The sequence below is a fragment of the Hetaerina americana genome, unplaced genomic scaffold, assembly GCF_022747635.1.
Source record: "Hetaerina americana unplaced genomic scaffold, ioHetAmer1.1.p SCAF_7, whole genome shotgun sequence".
NCBI lineage: Eukaryota > Metazoa > Arthropoda > Insecta > Odonata > Calopterygidae > Hetaerina > Hetaerina americana.
In genome coordinates, this window is record NW_027287316.1 from 31,288,802 (window position 1) to 31,307,482 (window position 18,681).

Below are 18,681 nucleotides of genomic sequence, written 5' to 3' on the forward strand. Positions count from 1 at the left end.
ACGTATCTATCTATCGCGACCGATCGAGGAAGAGAGACGGAAAGGGAGAGAGGTCTGCATCCGAGAAAGCCTCTTTTAAGTACACGTACATACCCCTCATTTGCACAGGGCGAAGGAATAATGTTTTCCGGTGCATGCCCAGAGGTGTCAGGAGAAGTCGTGCAAACAGAACGGGAAGATTGAGGGGAGGGGGTATGTGTTTGCAGTTGGATTTGAAATTCTCCTCGGGGATACCATGTGTGGTGTCGGGGGACGGGGGTTTGCACAGGCCTTGCCAACGTGGAAAGAGATCCCGTGGGGGTGGTGACTTGTTATGCCCGCGAGGAACGTGTGTTTGGATAGGAGAGCATCTCTGGGACTCTAGAGATGACTCTGCTAGACCGTGCAACCCCCTTCTTCTCCGCTTTACTTTTCCCTCCCAATGATAAAATCAACTTGACTTGAACCTCATTTCTGGAGTATTGGAGGCGGGGCGGGGATTGGGGGTGGGGGAGAGAAAGGAGGAGATAAGGCCACGGGCTCACGCCTGGAGCGCCCTCGCTTGGCAACACGGCCATACGCGACAACGATATTGGATAAATGACGCCCCGATTTTGCCTCAGTCGCTCCTCGTCAACGGACTCGTGTGTATGACCGACTGCTCTCACTGCTGCCGAGGTTTCTCTCTCCCATAACTCCGTGGGCCGTCCGCTAGACCGTCCACCGTCAGATCTCGAATCCTTGTCTCTCTCTCTCTCTATCGTTCTTCCACTCGACGCCCCCTCTTACTCCTGCCGTCACCCGCCGGGGGAGTTGTGGCTACGAAAACCCTGCCGCTTATGCGTCTGCTCGTTCGTGAACTGAATCTGTCAGCCGTGGGCATAGGTTGTAGGATCGGTGGCATCGCTACTGGACTGGAACCTTCGAAGGAGTTGCTGTATCTCGATAGCTGCCGAGGTAAGGTTTCACTTTCCTTCCCTCGCAGATAACCGAAGTGTTCGGCCCGAATCCTGGGGAATCTCAGGATTTCGGCGCTGTTCCGTACTCAGTGGTGTGTTTATGTCTGTAAGAAAACCCTTGGCTCTGGAAATCCACAGTTTTTCTCGGTCGATTTCGACGTCTCAGCGTCATTGCCAAGGTAATATCCTAGACAATGACTCTGTGTGGCGTCGAAACCGATTGGAAAAGGAGAAAAACTGAGTGGGAAATCACAAACTGCACTATTACCAACAGTGGATATCGTGAGCAAATTACCAGCGAAAACGCATTCCTTAATATAGAAAACATAACTTTGTAGTTCTATGGTAAAATGTATGTTTAAGTAGGTATAAGTTAATTTAGTATCAATAGCTTTGAACTTCTTCATCTACATTTACGCAATATCCCCCTATCTACCGCAAAGAGGTGTGTTGGACTTTTTTGGGTCTTAAGACGCCGAGTGCACCTATGACTGATTTCACTACTTGCTTGACCCCCATTATTGATCCAATATTCTCTTCTTTCTCCACCAGGACTATATTTTTGCTTCTACTGGCTTAAGGGAGCACAATGCGGTGATTTATTTTATGTCATATTTACTCTCAGGAAAAGGAAAGATGTATATTCCAAAGGGTTTTTTCCTCTACCCTTCCTCATTTAAAATTATCGTGTGTGGTTTACCGTTTGTACCGCCATTGAAAGTCATAGTTTATAATACCTAATTTCAAATTTGCTCCTAATTACATGTTTAATAACATGATATGTTCTTCCCATGGACTACGACCTTGAAGTGGCGGGAGTGATTGCTCGTTCCGTTGACCCCGAGAGCTTTACTGATAGGCGCAGTGATTATTGCTCCTGGTAGGGTCACCTTTGCAAGATAGGTCGAAAGGAAGAAGCCAGACGAAAAGTCGTTCGCGTAGCGTCTGTTCTTCAGGTGGGCAACTGCAAAGGAGTCTTGGGCTGGCCATTTTCGTTGATGGTGACACGTTTAAACACCATTGAAAAAGGTAACGGAAAACCACCTCAGTTATCTTTCCCATGTTGAGTATGGACTCGTACCAAGAGAAAATGAATCCTCGCAACTATTGGCCTCGGCCCACTGGGTCGGGCGGCGTGCCCGGCAGCGGGGGAGGCAAGGCCTCTGTGGTAGCCATCGCACGAAATTCTTGCGCAACCGAACTGAAACCAGAATAAAAGAAGGCCCAGAAGAAGACAGCAACGGTGAGGGTAGGTACATGGAAGGTTAGGTCGGTGAAGAGAATAGAGAAGCTAGAGAAAATCTAGAGAAAAATGGAGAAAGAATGCGTACATGTTATGTTAGTGTGAGGCAGGATGGTGAGAGCGTTGATTACTGTAGTGATAGTTTCTGAGTAATTGATTGCAGTGGTAAGGAAAATCCACAGTGGTCGTATTACTGCATTCAGCATGCATGATCAAGCATTTCAATCCACTTAACTGTGGTATGATAATCTGAGCTCATACTGTTGACTTACTACGTTGCCTTAGTTTCCAAAACAGAAATTAAATGATAAAGACGATCTTTCTCTAGAAAGATAAATTACTAGTTCTTTCAACACGCAATGCATTTTCACATTTAAGTTAAAACAAAAGTTTAAGACTGCAAAAATGGAACAGCTTGCGTAAGGAATGGCTCCTTTGTTATATGCTATTCCTTTTCGAGCAGTTCGTTATTTCTCAACAAAGCATGGTCATAGGTCGTGATCTAATATTCCCTGCCGCCAATCAACTTTGTTTTATCCTTTATAGGGGAAGACTCAGTCGTCGACAACATATATATATATATATATATATATATATATATATATATATATATATATATATATATATAGAAAAGTTAGGTCACGTGAAACGCAATTGGGTCTTTGGTGGGCGTCATTCTAACATTAGGGATAACGAACTTAAGTTGGTGTAGTATTTTTATATTTAAAGAATGTCCTTCTACAGGTTCTCTCACTGCGATATGAGACCTCTAAATATTACTATATTACATCGATTTACTGAATTATCATCTCGTCATAAGCAAAAAGAACTGGTTGACGACACGTGCTCCAACAGTTGTGAGATATCTTTTTCGCAAGGAAAGGTGTCAGTGACCATATTGTTGCCGATATACATTAACGGCATGTGCACCCGCAAGCAAAATTATTAGGTTGATTTCCAAACGCTAAATCGACAAATTAGACCACTCGGATAAAATAAGAGAATTATTTCCTTCCACTGACGGATATCAGTGATCGTTCTAGCCTCGTGATGAGACCGTAAATTGTAGTCGAAAATGTTTGGTGTCATCTACCGTTTTTTAGTAACGCTTCCCATTCCCATTTAATTATATGATATGCAGAGCTTGGTCGTTGTTAACTGTCTGCTGGGTCTGGTAGTAGAAATATTACGCCGGGTAGGGATAAGACGGCGTAGATAAGATGTTAACATTTTCTCTTGTGGGCTATGTAAGTGCTTGCGATGGTTGGCTGGAAATCACGTTTGAAAGTTGAGTGTTGCGTCACGTGATTTATGATTTGTTTGGTAGTCTTTGGAATTGTAGCTTAAGGCCATTTTACTTTACTTTGGAAAGGATTTCGGCGTACTGAACGTGTTTTGCTGATAAACATTTATGTTTCTGGTTGGATAAATGGTGGCATCGAAAGTGAAGATCCCATCTTAGAGTAGTTTGTGTGTGGCACTTAAAGAGTGCAGTATCAGCAGTAGCGACATTCTGGGAAATTTCTTATATCAAGAAGCATTGATTTATGTGCATACGTCAAGTGGTTTACTCCCATTATTTATGGGTAATTAAAGTAATCAAAATCATGGTCACCGCGATTTCCGCTACAGGAAGATTGTGTGATGTGCAATACTTTAATTTAAATGCGCAAATGTGCTTGGAGGAATCTCGATGTCATTCGACCAACCACAAACGTGATGATTTTTTTTTATCTTTGAAATTTTTGCCCTTTTCCACCCAAGTTCCCCGGATCGAAAGTCTCCTCTGTTTTGAGTTCTTGCAGGACTGAGTTTGACATCAAGAGTTGACGCATATTCAACTCGTGAAATTATGTTTGACGTTCTTACCTAAAGTAGCGCAGTAATGAATGGAGCGAAATATTTTGGCTTGTGGGGTTACTAATATTTAAGTAGTATTCGCTCTTCGCCTATTGGCTCCGCCTGCCTGTTGTCATTGCATTACAGCCTGTATTACCCGAGCAACCTGTATCGTAACAAATTGATATTTTTTTTTACTTCTCGTCTTTCACGCGAGCTTTTAAAGATTGCGATAACCAAGAAATTAATTAATTTTTTATCATGAAAATTTCCCGCTTGTATTTTGATTGATTTTGATTGTATACATAAATATTTTCGGGAAATATACTCATTGAAACTCGTTAATTCTTTCAGCAATTCTTCGTGACTCGGTTTGCATTGTATCAATACCGTATCATATCGTTGCTGTATCTATAGATTGAATACGTACCCTGTTGTTGTATCTTCATAATGGATCCAAGGCTTTCACGACGTGTCTTTGGGTTAATCATTAGTATTTCCACTTCCGAATGGGAACTTTTTATATAGAAGACCTATGTAGACGCGTTCGAAACCCCAAGAAGAATTCACTTCTGGTCATAAATGAGTTATCGAGAAAAGTTCTCATTAGTCAGGTATGGTTGTTGGTGTGTTGGCAAATGTGACTAAAATAATTTGTATTTGAAAAGATTTATTTTTGTTTGATTGTAAAGTTCTATTTGTTTGAAGGTGAGGTGTTAATTGTTTTACCCGATCCATGATAAATATTGCAAAATTGCCTGAAATAGAGATTCGTTTAATATGTTTTATGTATATGAGAATATATATGCTGCTACTTGTGTTACATACAACGGAATATCTACGACAGTTAATTCGCTTTCTTATTGGTTCACTTGAGCGTTTATAGTAGTCACATATTTTTCTTTTCCTTGCTTTTCTTTTTTCATTAATTATCATTATGATTTGTTCGATTTTCTTCTCTATGTAGGAGGTTATAACTACGCCATGCCTAGTAGAGTAACAAGAATCCAATTGCATATAATTACAATAATAAACAACAAGAATTTTTGGGCAACAGTCTGTATTATCTAATTGCAGGTTAAGTATGCAGTTTTGGTAATTTAATGATTTCACCCATATGCCGTGTAAGTCCATATCCCATGTGGAAACCGACATAAGTTTTAATATTGCTCTCATTTCATATCTACTGCGCAAGTTCGTTGCGATTTCACGACCGCCTAAAAATAACGTAATTTGTTTGGAACCGTACAATGCGTATCTGGGTGTGTGTTACTATAATTATCCCGTTAATTTAAAAAAACACTGTAATCGAGTGTTGTCAGACAGTCAGGAAAATCGAGAAAAGGTCGGGAATTAATTTCGTTAAAAATTTTGGTCGACATTTTAAAAAAATTCAAGAATTTTAGTATGAAAATCGATAATTCCTGATGGTACCAATGCTCGTCAAGTGAGGTTAGTTAGAGCCTGCCGTAGGTCTTCGCGCGTTCTGGGCCCGGAAGAAGCCGAAACTATGTATAGTGTGGAAGTAATTCAGTGTAGCCATCGACTTGCGAAGCGATAAGAGCTGATCCGCTAAAAAAATACAAAAACCTATACTGAACTCTCAGAATAAAAATCGAATTAATAAGATGGCATATTATTCGAGAAAATTTAGAAAAAGTGGAGAATGGGAATCCATGAAATGAGTGTCATCCCGATTGAATCAGCTTAAGGAACGGTATGATATTTGAACGAGCACACCTCGAAAGCTATAGTATATCGCCCCATGAAATGCACCCCAGGATACGGGTTCATTTCCATTTTATATGCTGCTTTCGATTTCCAACGAAGTTCTGACAGCCGAAAATTCACACATATTGGGTGAAATGGAATGTCCTGTGCTGCCGTGAATAGATTCCAAAAAAATCCAGTCAGTAGGCGAACTCTCTACCACTAGACTAACCACCATGTTCCCTTTTGGTGTCGGTCGTTAAATTTTCATGGCATTCAGTTCATTAGTACCAGTTGTTTTTCGATCAGGGAAGATTTTTGATGGATCAAGGGAATAAACAATATCATGCTTCTAAGCCTTCACCAATGACAATGAATATCCTTGACCGCATGCTAGAGTGAACCATGTCGTAACTCCACATAATATCTCCTCTCCATCCGACATGCATATTCGTGTCCTCTTTCTATCTCCTCCCCCCAGCAATTGCCCATCTATCGCCGCCTTATATATTAACATTCCTCAGCTCCTCGGAATTTCTCGCGTCCCCTTCTCTTGCCTTCTCGGGATTTCATGAAAAAACTTTCTCGTCTCGTATGGTTCTGAGAACGCCTTCGTGTGGTTTCATATCTATCCTTAAAATTCTTTTCCTTTTTTTCTCCACTCCCCAACCCCGAATGCTTAGTCTGCCCTTGGAAATACAAATCATGTGTCTGTTTCTTTGGGTTCTTCTTTTGGAGCTCGAATTCATTCGGAGATAATAACGTCTGGTTGTCGTTGAAAGTATGATAATTTTAACAAATATTTAATTTCTTCGACACAATCGGCATGGCTTGCGGGGTATAATGTTTTTAAAATAATCATTTCAATTTGCAGGGTGGATTTGCTAGCAAAATAGTCCAAGAGGTAAGTCCTAAGGACAGTTTGGCAAATCAAATTAAGAGAAACGCGAGAAAAAAGAGTATCAGGATATAGGGTTTAGCATCTTATCGGGAAGATTACATTCCATTAATCGTCGGACTAATGGTGATGAACCATTTGGCGAGTAATTGATTTGCTTTGTACCGGTAGATGGAAGCGTAACGGCAGTGATTGTGGTGCTCATTTAACTCTGAAAAGAAAATATTTTACAGTTTCCTTGTTTCATTCTTCGATGAAATTCTGCCATTGTACGGCATACATATCATTCATTGATTATTTTAATTACAACTCATTAAATGTTGCTACTGGGAAGAATCTAAAATTTTTAATTTTTGTACGACCTATTGCCGAGTGCTGTCGCACGGAATAACCTCCTCTAAATGTTTGATTTGATTAATCCCCCGCCTGTTTCAATTCTAATTTGTGGTCCACAATTTATAGATAATTCAATGCATCCTAATTCCATGTACGCCAGGGTGTGACGGAAGATGCACCTTTGCTACGACTGTCACAGTTATCAACCCGAAGGTTTTGATAGATGAGGTTAAAGTCATTCCGAATTAAGCCGGTAGGCGTTTCAAATTCCGGTATTCAGATAAGGGTTGCTCACTGCCTGTTTCTCACGAAGCACTAATGACCGGCTGTGTAGGATTGCTTGTATTTTAGGGTTAGGGTGGTCGTAGAGCATCATGGGATAGTTGGACCTGGGTAGTTCCGATAAATAACCTCAAACTCTACGAATTTAACTTAATTCTTAATTCTCGTGATCACAATGCTGCCTCTTCCATCCTTTAACGGTCTATTTATGTTTTTCAATCAGTATTTGTTTTTACGGGAAAATTGATGGAAGGAATGGCATATAGTAATTGACCCTTTTAGAAAGTATCCAAAAATTAATATGGATTCTAGGTTAGATTTAAATCACTTAGTGATGAAAATCAAGCAATATGCATTCTTGCGCCTTTAGTATAGTTCGTTCGAAGAAAATGGCATCCAAAGGCCAATACAAGTATCATTTCCTTATCTACTGATTAAGTATGCTTTGTATGTTGTTTATTACGATAATATACCCGTGCCTTTGTGTCCTTCCGGTGACTTGTAGTGGTAATTCCAGAGAACTGTGTAATTTTTTTCATCCCATCAATTAAAACTTCTTCCATCCACTGCTACTCAATTCTGAGATCCCGATGCTAGACATTGAGTGACGGCCTTTTAATATCAGATATCAGGAGGAGTGGTATGACCCCAACCCCCGGCCCTTGAAATTTTCCTTCCACTCCCACCCTCTCTTTCGTTTCCTTTCACATCATTTAGTCACCCATCCCGAAATTTCACTGATAAGTATATTTGAGTCAATGCTAGAAATTCAGTCTGAATAATGATTGACTGAAGTCCTCTTTTTCCTTCCTTTTGACAACTTCTTATTGACGCGGTGCACAAACCGTGTACCACATGCGCTGATGTTCATTCATTTTTAATTGAACCTTCACACTGCGATTTTGTTATTTTCTGTTCAATATAATGATTTTTTTTGCTAAGTTTGATTTGCAGTGCCTCTTTACAATGTCTTCTGATTGATGTTTCAATAAAGAAGCGAATTAAATCAAATGCATGCTGTAATTTCTATATGCGTTGATTATGATTTTCCTATTGCAGCCCTTAACCTCGGAATACTATATACCTGTTTAATACATTCCAAGACGTTGATTCCGTCCGTCGATTGAAAAAGGTGGTTGCGTAACTCAAACCCTGAAAGGATCAGAGTTACGCAGTAGAGTAATGCAAACTAAATGTTTGGAACCCCTCTTTGTTTGGGCTACGTATTTTTCCCTGGGTCTTCTTCGTTGGGCCCTCCCCTTTCTTCGCACTTAGCAAAACCGCAACTCCTCAAGACGTGCTTTTTCCGCCCAGCTCTTTGCTATATTATAATTTAAATCGCTCCACCTAACGAGCTTAGAGGTTGTCCTAGGTAATTATATCATAAATAAGTATGTGTGCATTATATTTGGCGTATCTTCTCGATATTTTTTGTTATTAATGAAATTACCCCTTCTTTCTCCTCAGTTCAGAAACTAATTCTTCGCAATTCTTTTTCTCCTTCAGAGTGCTGCTCCCTCAGAAAGATGTCCTCTATCCCCCAGGGCGCCCACGCCGCGGCCAAGGTGCACATGATGATGGCCGAGGGCAACTGGTCCTCAAACACCACCATGATGCGGAACGTGAAGGGTCGAGGAAATGAGAAAGAATTACCATCCTCGTGGATTCCTTGGATGAATCTATGTAAGCGAAGTGTTGGTGCTTTCCACGCCGGGCTGGGCTGGCCTCTAAATTGCCCATGGGAAGGGGACTATTGTTGTTACAATTTGCTGGAGGGAAATATTTTAGCATTAGTTATTTGCACGCCTTATTTTTCAAAAGTAGTCATTAATGGTAAAGATGATAATGTATAGGTTTTGTCACCGAATTCTGTTATGGAGAAGAACAGTTTAAAACTTTTTAGGATCAAGGGGTTTTGATTGATCGTCGTGTTGTGTCACATCGGGGAGAGCTTTCGGGTAACGCCATGTGATATAATATACAATTGAAAAATATTAATTCCTCCAGTGGACTCCAGTTTTGATCGATTATAGGAACTAATTCTGAAAGGACTGATTCGTCAACCGTTGATGTCTTGCCTTGGAGAAATTCCATCTTAAGTGTGGCAAGTTCCATCTTTCGTGCAGAATGCTCTTTAAAAAGGTTATTTTCTGAACCTGAAAGAGTGTTCTTTTGGCGTGGAAATATGTTGCTGTTTTATAATTCTTTCCATTCTAAAATGACTTTGTTATCTGGTTCGAAAATATCATTTTTAAGATCCTTCAATTCTTAAGGTGAAACTTTCCGCACGAAATATGGAAATTTTGAAAGTTCGCCTATTCAAAAATTCTACGGTCTACAATGTGTCAGTTCTTCTGGATACATTGAAACAGTGGGTCAAAACTTGGGACCACCAAAGGCGTAAATCTGTATCTGTTGTAACAAATGCCATGTGACGCGACCTTGGAAACTCTTTTAAGAGTTTTCTAACTATATTTCAGGAGCTTTGTTTACTTCAATTATGGATTTTTCGCCTTTGTATCGTCATAAAGGTGAAATACATATGTATCAATCAGATAAGGGTCACATGACTGTAACTGGGGAGTCCTGGGTCACGCAGGACGTTGTCATATGTGGTAATTTTCCTTCAGAAAACACCACCCTGCGAGACGGCCAAGAAAGGGCAACACACCAATACAGAGAACCACACAGCTAACACACTGAACCACCGAAGTACCTGTAGACAGATGAGCCTGACATCATGCAATGAGGAGAGGATTACTGAAATAAAAGGATTAAGATTGGTTACTACATAATATACAACACCTTGCAAGGACACTCGGTATCAGTGTGTCAGTTTATGATCATTTCTAAGAACCAAAGAAATAAATGGGTATTCAGTCCTAAATACCATGAAAGGTGGTTAATGGCACAAGGTTATGGTGTCAATCAGAACGGTAGGCACTGAGTGCTCTGTTTGTTAAAGTTAACCGTTACACTTCATCGCCTGAGAACGTTCTGTGAATGAAACAGTGCGATTGGATTCCGCCGCCAAGGACGATCTCAGGAAACTGCATCGCAACGATTGCAACAAAAACCAGTTTTACGTTTTACTGAAGGAATATCACCGATTTGGGGAAAGGGTGGTAAAGTGGCTGGAATGCAGCTTAGTCCACGTGCTTCGAAACAAGTCACGTGCCCACGACCACCGAATCTGATAAATAATTGCTGAGCTTTGAGGTTTTATTGCTTTGCTCATGTGATATCCCCGGAATCTGAGAAATGATTCTAAGCTGGAGGCTTTCCGGCTTTTAGTAGAGAAGTAATTCATTGGGGCAATCAGTACGACATGTTTATTGCTGATCAGAAGCCCCCGTGTTATTTTTTCCAAACCACATGCACTGTCACTAGTCACCATCACCTTAAGTGAGAGAACATTGAAAAACATGGACGGTCATAAAGATTATCTCTGAAGCTTTTGTCTGCTTTAGAAATATCCATAATTGCCTGATAACTCATTTGTATATTTGTGTAAGATTAAAATTGAAGATAGTTATGGTAAGTATTAGAGCCGCTTTATTTATCAGAATGATGGAGTTACCATAGCTACCAATTTTGGGTGTTGTATCGTTGGTATTAGAATGTTTTCTTGTTGTCTCCGTATTCGGACACCGGTATATCGAGTGGTAGATGTACTATCGACTGAGATGGGTTCGCTAGTTGCGAGTTGGTGTCGCCAACCCAGGCCTCGATTGGGGCAAAATATATATGGGTGCAAACTTACAAACAAACTTTGTCGCGGTACATCCGTGACATGCCATCATGCTAAGAGGGAACCGATACGCACCGTGGCAATCATCGATGCATTCATTGATTTGCAAATCAAAAGATTTCACTCAGAACGATAGTCCTTGTTGATATATCTAATACTTTTTTCTTGTTTAATGTGCTCTGTAGCTAACGCAATTTTGACTGCATATTTAAAACTAATTTAATCCAATTAACTTTTTAAACTCATGAGTTGAGACATCAACTTTTACTGAACTTATACATCAATTTAAATTGCTGAATTAATTCCAAGAAACTTTGGGAGATGCCGCGACAGCAACTTTTTGACCGCTAATATGCATTGCAATGCAACTATTTCGGAGCGTTAAAATCATCCCGGTCAAGGCGAATTAATTTTACGTGCAGAAATTGTTGGGGGTTGAGAAGTGCATCAATGTGCTTACGCCTTTATTGTTACTGTAGTGCTGATGGAATAATGGCAACAAAGAAAAATTAATGTCGCAAATTTCCTTCTTTACGAAAAATGGCCATTGTGTATTTTTGTCAATTATGTTGGCCCTATATTTTACGTCGACCAAAATTAGTTTTTCTCTCCCAAAATGATTCATCTGATTTTAGAGGAGTTTTATAAGTTGGAATTCTCCTTCCATGGTATTTCGTCGGTCTAGTATTTAGTAATGCGTAATGATTTTGATTAGTACAGTCAGGAAACATTTTTCTTCTGTCAAGGATTCTTATCAGCGTCCGTCACTCGTATAGAGGTTTTGATTTAATTATTCGACAAGGTCATGTGATATTGCTATCACTAATTTTTTTATAGGTTTTCTATTTTATGGGCATGACTTGCTAAATCTTAGCGATGTAATTATTTACTTTCGAATGTCAATGTTAGCCTTAGGGTCTGATTTTCTAATTTTATATCCGTGGCCCATTATTCAAGAATGACTACTTTAACGAAGGATTTTAAAGAAAAAAGTGAGTTAATCCACCTAACATTACTTTCAATTATTTTATTTTAGTGTTGGATAACTTTCCCCTCTAAATCTTTTCCATTCCACACTTAAAGGAAGCATAACTGATTCTTTTATTTTGTATTACAGCCTACCCCGCTATTATAAATCTCGATATCACGACTGAAACATTTACAGATTGGAGGGAATTGCTGTCTAAGTTGTTAGGAGTATTGGCCCTAAGATATTTAACCGTATCGAATGCTTCTTTATAAGACGTGTTACAACTTCGCGTAGTTACCAAAGTGCCCGTGTTTAATCCTTTGTCAATCACTCGGCTTGTCGTTCTTCAGTTAAAATTGCCATCACGCGGCTTATTAAAATGTATTAACCAAGTAACTAGATAATAAAACTCTGGTCTCCTTCACCAGATAGGGATGGGGCGCGAAGCAAACTAACGTCTAGATTCGATTATCACCGAGTTTTATGAAATATTGAATATCATTTTATCTTTGTTACTTTCCCCCGCCACCATTCACACTACATCTCCATGGTGGGTGGCATTGTAATAGTTCATTTAGGAGAATAATTTAAATTTTGAAACAACTAAATTGTGCAGAAATTCGTGAGTGCGGCAACGGCGTCCTCTTTCTCTTTCCCACGTGCATACTGTTAAGTCTGCGAGATCTAATTCCACGGACGATTATCTTCCCCAAGCCTCAAATTCTTGTTCAACAGATACCGGAATGAAGTTTACTGCCAATAAATTATTCAGCTACTTGGTTGTGGGGAAAACTAGCCTTTTTCAGCTGAAGGGCAGTCTTCTTTCGACGTCTGTGTAAGATTGTTTCCCTCTCAAGACTCGCGTGTTCGCGAGTAAACAGTGAGGGAACTTATGTTTCATGTTGTCGGATTCAGTTTAGCTTGCAAATATTTGAATTTTATTCCTCTCGAGCTTCCCAGACTTCTTGGGCATAAAGCACGATGAATGTCATAGTCGGCTATATTTATGTCTATTGGGGCGTACGTTGCTATGCGGGGACCGGGAGGTCCCGATCATCTCATCCTCTCAACGCCTAACAGTCCTTGTGGTTTTCCTGAAAAAGTTATGCCTCCCCTTGGGGAATATGTTTGGCTTCAGCAATATTCAAAATGCAGTTCACTGATACGGCGTACGCTGTTGCCCGACACTGCTTTTGAATACCTGCCTTACCCTTACCATCATCTACTGCAGGTTTCATTGCGATCTCGGAATTATTGCAATTTTTTTCGGTCATCATGATTTCCGACTTCTTTCCAGGAGAAATAATTTAAAATTCGTAGTGTTCATATTTGAAGATGGCCCCTTAGAGATTTTATAGATCAACTTCTGATTACGTGTCATATGACCTTCAGAGTTCTTGTTTGGTCTTCATCGTGAATTCTCAAACTTCAGCAAAATCTAACGGGCAAGGACAACCAGAAATGAATTACTGGGTATGCGAATAGTAGTTGCAACGGAGTCTGATTGTTATTCGTTTTATTGTGTCGTAAGGTGATTGTTATGTGCTAGGGTTCTATTTATTCATCGTATCTGGCTGCCGTTGATTTTTTGTTCACTTCCATCGTCATAAATCTGTTCACGTGCTCGCTTCTCTCTCATCACATGCCCGGGAACTAATCCCTTTCGCCTTCCCTCTTATCCAAGTAAATGCGCCCTCTCAATTTGTGTCACCCCTGTGCGACCCATCTCCGTTTACCACCAGGTCTTAAGGATCTTCCCCCATATGCCATTCCCGAATGACTCGCCTCCGTTCTGCCCTCCATCCTCGTTACTTCCCGCACGGGTCGTAATGTGGCTTTATTGACGCCGGCTAACATAGGATTTCGTTATCGCCCACATGCCCGAAGTGCCGAAGGCCTCGCGCCCGCGATTTATCTCCCCCGAGATCTTATCCCAGTTTATGGTTCAATTCCTCCCTTCGGCTTCGCCATTTCACAATTTTCAAACTGTTAAGCTGAGCGCAAACAGCTTCTAGCTCTTCGTCTCTCTCACATCGCAAGCAAAACATGCACGCGGGAAGAAGGTACACGTCCCAGTTCGAGATTTTGAAATGAATAATTCTTTGCCTGAACTTTGCCTTCAAGATTATGCAGGAGCGAGGTGATCATTGCATAAGTCTTAGACGCTCAGACTTCTTGGACGGAAATCATGATTAAATAATACCGCCAACTTAATTTACCAGGCTGTAAATGTCATCTTCGGCATCGTACATTTCGATGTCTCTCAGACCACGTTGCTATGCAGGGACCTCCCAGTTCCTGCATTGTCCCCTACTCGGGTTTACATGAACAAGAGAGTGTGAATCCTTTATTTATTTTCGATGAATATATAGTTAATTCTTGACCCCGCTTCGTCTATAAACATACATTAATTATCACACACGGGGTGATGCAGCATACCTGATGGTTTTACTCTGGCTTTCTGACCGAAAACGTTGGGTAATGCTGAATGACCCTGGTTATACATACACACACATTCTAACATTATAGGCACATCATATACTCGTGTATACCTGTTATCAGGCGGAAACTTATAGTTCTATTGAATAAAAATTATTTATAAAATTTAAGCCCAATAATAATTAAATGGGCATTGAAGAGCATTAGGCGAGATCCAGAATAAAGAGAAGCATATAATCATAAAAATTGCCGAATTAAAACCTGATGAGTGTTACTAATTTGTGATAGATTAATATGATTAGTTTTTTTTAGCAGAACAGCATTGCAGGCCATTTAAAGAAGGATAATGACATCGCATGTGAATCAATGTTACTAGGTGGTATAATACGTTGTCTGACACTCCGTTAATGGTTGAATGCTGAAGTAGGATTAATTTCTTTTACAAAGCTTAACACTGAAATACTTATTTTGTATTGTATTAACCTTTGGCACATTTAGGAATAAAGACATAAGGAGAACAGGGTAATCCACAAGATAGTTACAAAGCTAATTTAATGAATGTTGCGGTAAGTTACGTGAAATTTCAGGTTCTTTCTCTTGAATGTTACAAATATCTTTCTGCTGCTGATGTTTCACACTTCTGTCTGAATACATCTTCATGCGTATAGGGTTTACCATAACTGTTCCAAGGGGGTAAGAGTTTGCTTGTGAAAGAATCTTGAGAGAGATGTCAGAAGAAAAAGTATTATGGTCCCCAGGAGTTTTAACCAATACCTATTCCATTGAGTGACTCACTCCCGATTTGTAATACATTATAACTCCTCTAATTCACTTAGGGCTACATGCATATTTAGGTTGTGGGGCCCCAATTACATGACTTAAAACTGGGGATTGAACTCAAGTAAATACCTACATTCCTAAGTATAAACTTGAATTATTCATGAGCCAAAACTAAATGCTCTCTTGCCTAGTGATTAATATGAATCATTACTTTTTGATTTAACAAAGGGATCTTTTTTTGCAGAAAATATGTCCTTTTATTTTTTTATGTTACCTGCATTATTAAATTATAAGTCCACTAAATAAATTAATTAACTCAAATGCTTGATAATTTAACTTATCTGCAGTTACAAAATTGGTAAATTCTGTTCAGTGTTTTTGCTCCCATAAATTGATTATTCAATTTGATGCCATTTCATTTTTTTTAAACTATGTTTTAATGTATTTTTTGGAAAACGTACTCATTATTAATTGAAAATTGCTAGTGAGTTAGTCTCATTAGTTCAGTAAATTTCTAGTCACCGGGTTTCTTGCTTTTCTAACTCTGTTTGTATTAGTGTGGTTACATCTGTGTTTTTGTACATGAACATAACATTTATTTCACCATCCGTTTTTAATGATATAGCCCATACTTTTCCCAAGACGTTAAAGAAATATTCTTGTTTCAGTCATGGATCATCCCCTGGCAAAATACAATAGCAAGATGATGAATAGCATATGGGGACTGTATAACAGATATTCAGTTCACAATTTCAAGAGAGTGACGGAAGAGGGGGTAAAAGGGAAAGCTGGTGAGTGGATGGCCCCAGGCTCGTTCACTTTCAACCAGAAGTTGCAGGCAACTGGGACCAGCCAGTCCCCGTAAGTAACCTTCTTTAATGAATGCATGACAACCAAAGTTAATCGCCAAGATATTTCATGCAAAGGGAAATTTTCTTTCCAGTGTTCATCTTGGGAAATTCACAGATGACATTGATTTATTTTTTACCTTGTCATCATTTTTGGAGTGAAACTTGCTGTGATATGATTGGTATTTGTAGTAGAAATGAAATAGATACAATGAGACTTATTCTTTGCATAATTTATTAATCTGCATGAAAGCCAATCTCTAGATCACATCAATTGATTGATAATAATGCTTCATACATATTATATGTTTACAAAAACCCCTGAGTCAATTTATTCCTTTAATTGGGTATACTAAATACCATGACAGGTAAAATTATTGATATAAATGGAGTTAGCATTGTCTGTCTAAAGGCATGCTCCTTTTATTATGCAGTAATAAATATATTATTCATATAGCTGGTGAACTTAAAAATAATGGATTGTGATCAGGGGCTAACATTAGTCAAAGTACACCCCATTTTGTTTATCTGATTACATTTCTACGTAAAAAGATGGAGCATTTCCATTTATGAGTTGAACAGTAGTTCTACTGTATGATAATTCAATTATTACATGGACAGTATCTGGTCACGTGTAAAGGCTTGCTTGATGTTGGTGTTTTGTTACCCTTTGATGCATGAGAGTCAAATTATACTTTGTGCTACAGAGCATTATTACACTGAAAATTCAAAATTGTGGTTCACAGATCGGCTGCGCCCAATGTTGGTCTTCCTGCTACAGCTTTCCCTACAGCCTCGACTCCAGTGAGAGATGCCAATCCTCTGAACTCATTTTGGTTTGGCAGACACCATCATTAAGGTGGGTTAATGTGACGTAGTATAAATGAACACAAGTCATAATTATCACATACACTTGAGTATAGTTTGGCCTCCCCCATTTCTGATGGAAAAAAGTTGAAGTTTGTTAATGGTTACAGTATTTAATTTTGCATTGAGTGACTTTTTTCATCCAATGCTGACAACATCATATTTGTGGTAGAATTAAGTTAATATAAATTTTCGCTGCTAATATTTTAATCCCTCAAAAGTTTTACTCAGTGTATAGTTAGACTCAAAAATTCGAATGTTCTCTTATGTAATGGTAGATTGTTATGTATAAAGTTTTTTAAGCAAAATGTAATTATGTTTTGTTTAACCTTGAACTAATCAGCCAAAAGGCACTCACTATTCCAATTTCATCAAATTCATTTGTGATTCTTATGCCTTTAATGAAAGGCAGTGATTATTTCTTGCCTGTTGAGTTGAAGACTGTAGATGCAATAGGGAAGAGCATTGGCTTTTCTTGTTTGAGTATATAATTTACAGGAAGGATTTAGCTCTTTCTATTTCTAGAAAAGTTGTAAGACCCATGGCTATATTTTCTGAGGGACAGAATTCCCTTCTTTGCTATTTTTGTCTTCTTTTTACTGCCGTCTTATGGGTTTAATGTTTTTTATGCTATCTGTATGATATCATTTGATGATTTTTGTCAAAGTTGATTCATTTTGAATTATTTTGTTATATATTTTTCGATGATTTGAATTATTAGTTACAATTAGAAAAATTGTAATTGAATTACAATGTTACTGGTGGATGCACCCTTTTGTGTCTCACTTTTATGTGCAATAGATATTTAGTTTACCCTAAATATGCATGTTCCTTTGCATACATTTTTAAATAGCAACTATTTTCTTATCTTTTAGACCCTACCAGAAGAGTATTGCAGTTTTACAATGAAGCGGTAGATATATTAAATATTCCCATTGAAAGGAATATTGGTGGCTTTGTCTGTTTTTAAAAATGATGGTTACTTTTTAAAAATAAATTGCAATATAAATTGCAATGTAGACAGTGATATAAGGGATGTACCTGTTTTCTCACTTTATATGTAAATTTATGAAAAATGGTTAGAAATATAGTGGTTTTATGATTACAATCTGCTTGTTTCTTTAATAACCCTTATTGTAGACCCATTAGAACCTTGAGGCACCAGAAAATCAGGGCTTACCAGCATGTTACCTAACAATCCTCATCTGTTCTGGAGAGAAGCAGTCTCATTTCAGTATACTCCTGATGAGTTAGGTACTTACATATGTTCATTTTAATAAGTCAGTTTTGGCATGAGGATATTTTGTTGTGTGGCATTAATTTTCATTTTATGCCCAGTTGTACTTTCAAGATTTGCCTTAGATTGCTCATTTATGCTAACTGAAACATTTCCAAAATTCTTGAAATGAAGAAAAAATGTTGAAATATTCACCAACAGGCTTTCGTTATTGTAAATTTATTTGTTATAAGGGATGTACCTGTTTTCTCACTTTATATGTAAATTTATGAAAAATGGTTAGAAATATAGTGGTTTTATGATTACAATCTGCTTGTTTCTTTAATAACCCTTATTGTAGACCCATTAGAACCTTGAGGCACCAGAAAATCAGGGCTTACCAGCATGTTACCTAACAATCCTCATCTGTTCTGGAGAGAAGCAGTCTCATTTCAGTATACTCCTGATGAGTTAGGTACTTACATATGTTCATTTTAATAAGTCAGTTTTGGCATGAGGATATTTTGTTGTGTGGCATTAATTTTCATTTTATGCCCAGTTGTA

The 18,681-nt window shown here is 38.7% G+C and overlaps 1 protein-coding gene across 1 annotated transcript; it reads left to right on the top strand.

Annotated features, from left to right (window-relative positions):
• The first annotated feature begins 551 nt into the window (after nt 1–551).
• On the top strand, nt 552–18,012 carry LOC139696481 (uncharacterized). Its single transcript, XM_071595266.1, has 5 exons — nt 552–936; nt 8,753–8,929; nt 15,855–16,047; nt 16,781–16,893; nt 17,777–18,012. The coding sequence occupies exons 1-4, from the start codon at nt 819–821 to the stop codon at nt 16,890–16,892; spliced, it is 600 nt and encodes a 199-aa protein (XP_071451367.1). The 5' UTR covers nt 552–818; the 3' UTR covers nt 16,893; nt 17,777–18,012.
• The last annotated feature ends 669 nt before the right edge of the window (nt 18,013–18,681 follow it).

Bases quoted from the DNA above. Each gene is read 5' to 3' on its own strand.
- LOC139696481 (XM_071595266.1), top strand. From the start codon at position 819: ATGCGTCTGCTCGTTCGTGAACTGAATCTGTCAGCCGTGGGCATAGGT. The intron at 8,930-15,854 runs GTAAGCGAAGTG...TTCTTGTTTCAG, and splicing joins GATTCCTTGGATGAATCTAT to TCATGGATCATCCCCTGGCA. The intron at 16,048-16,780 runs GTAAGTAACCTT...TGTGGTTCACAG, and splicing joins ACTGGGACCAGCCAGTCCCC to ATCGGCTGCGCCCAATGTTG.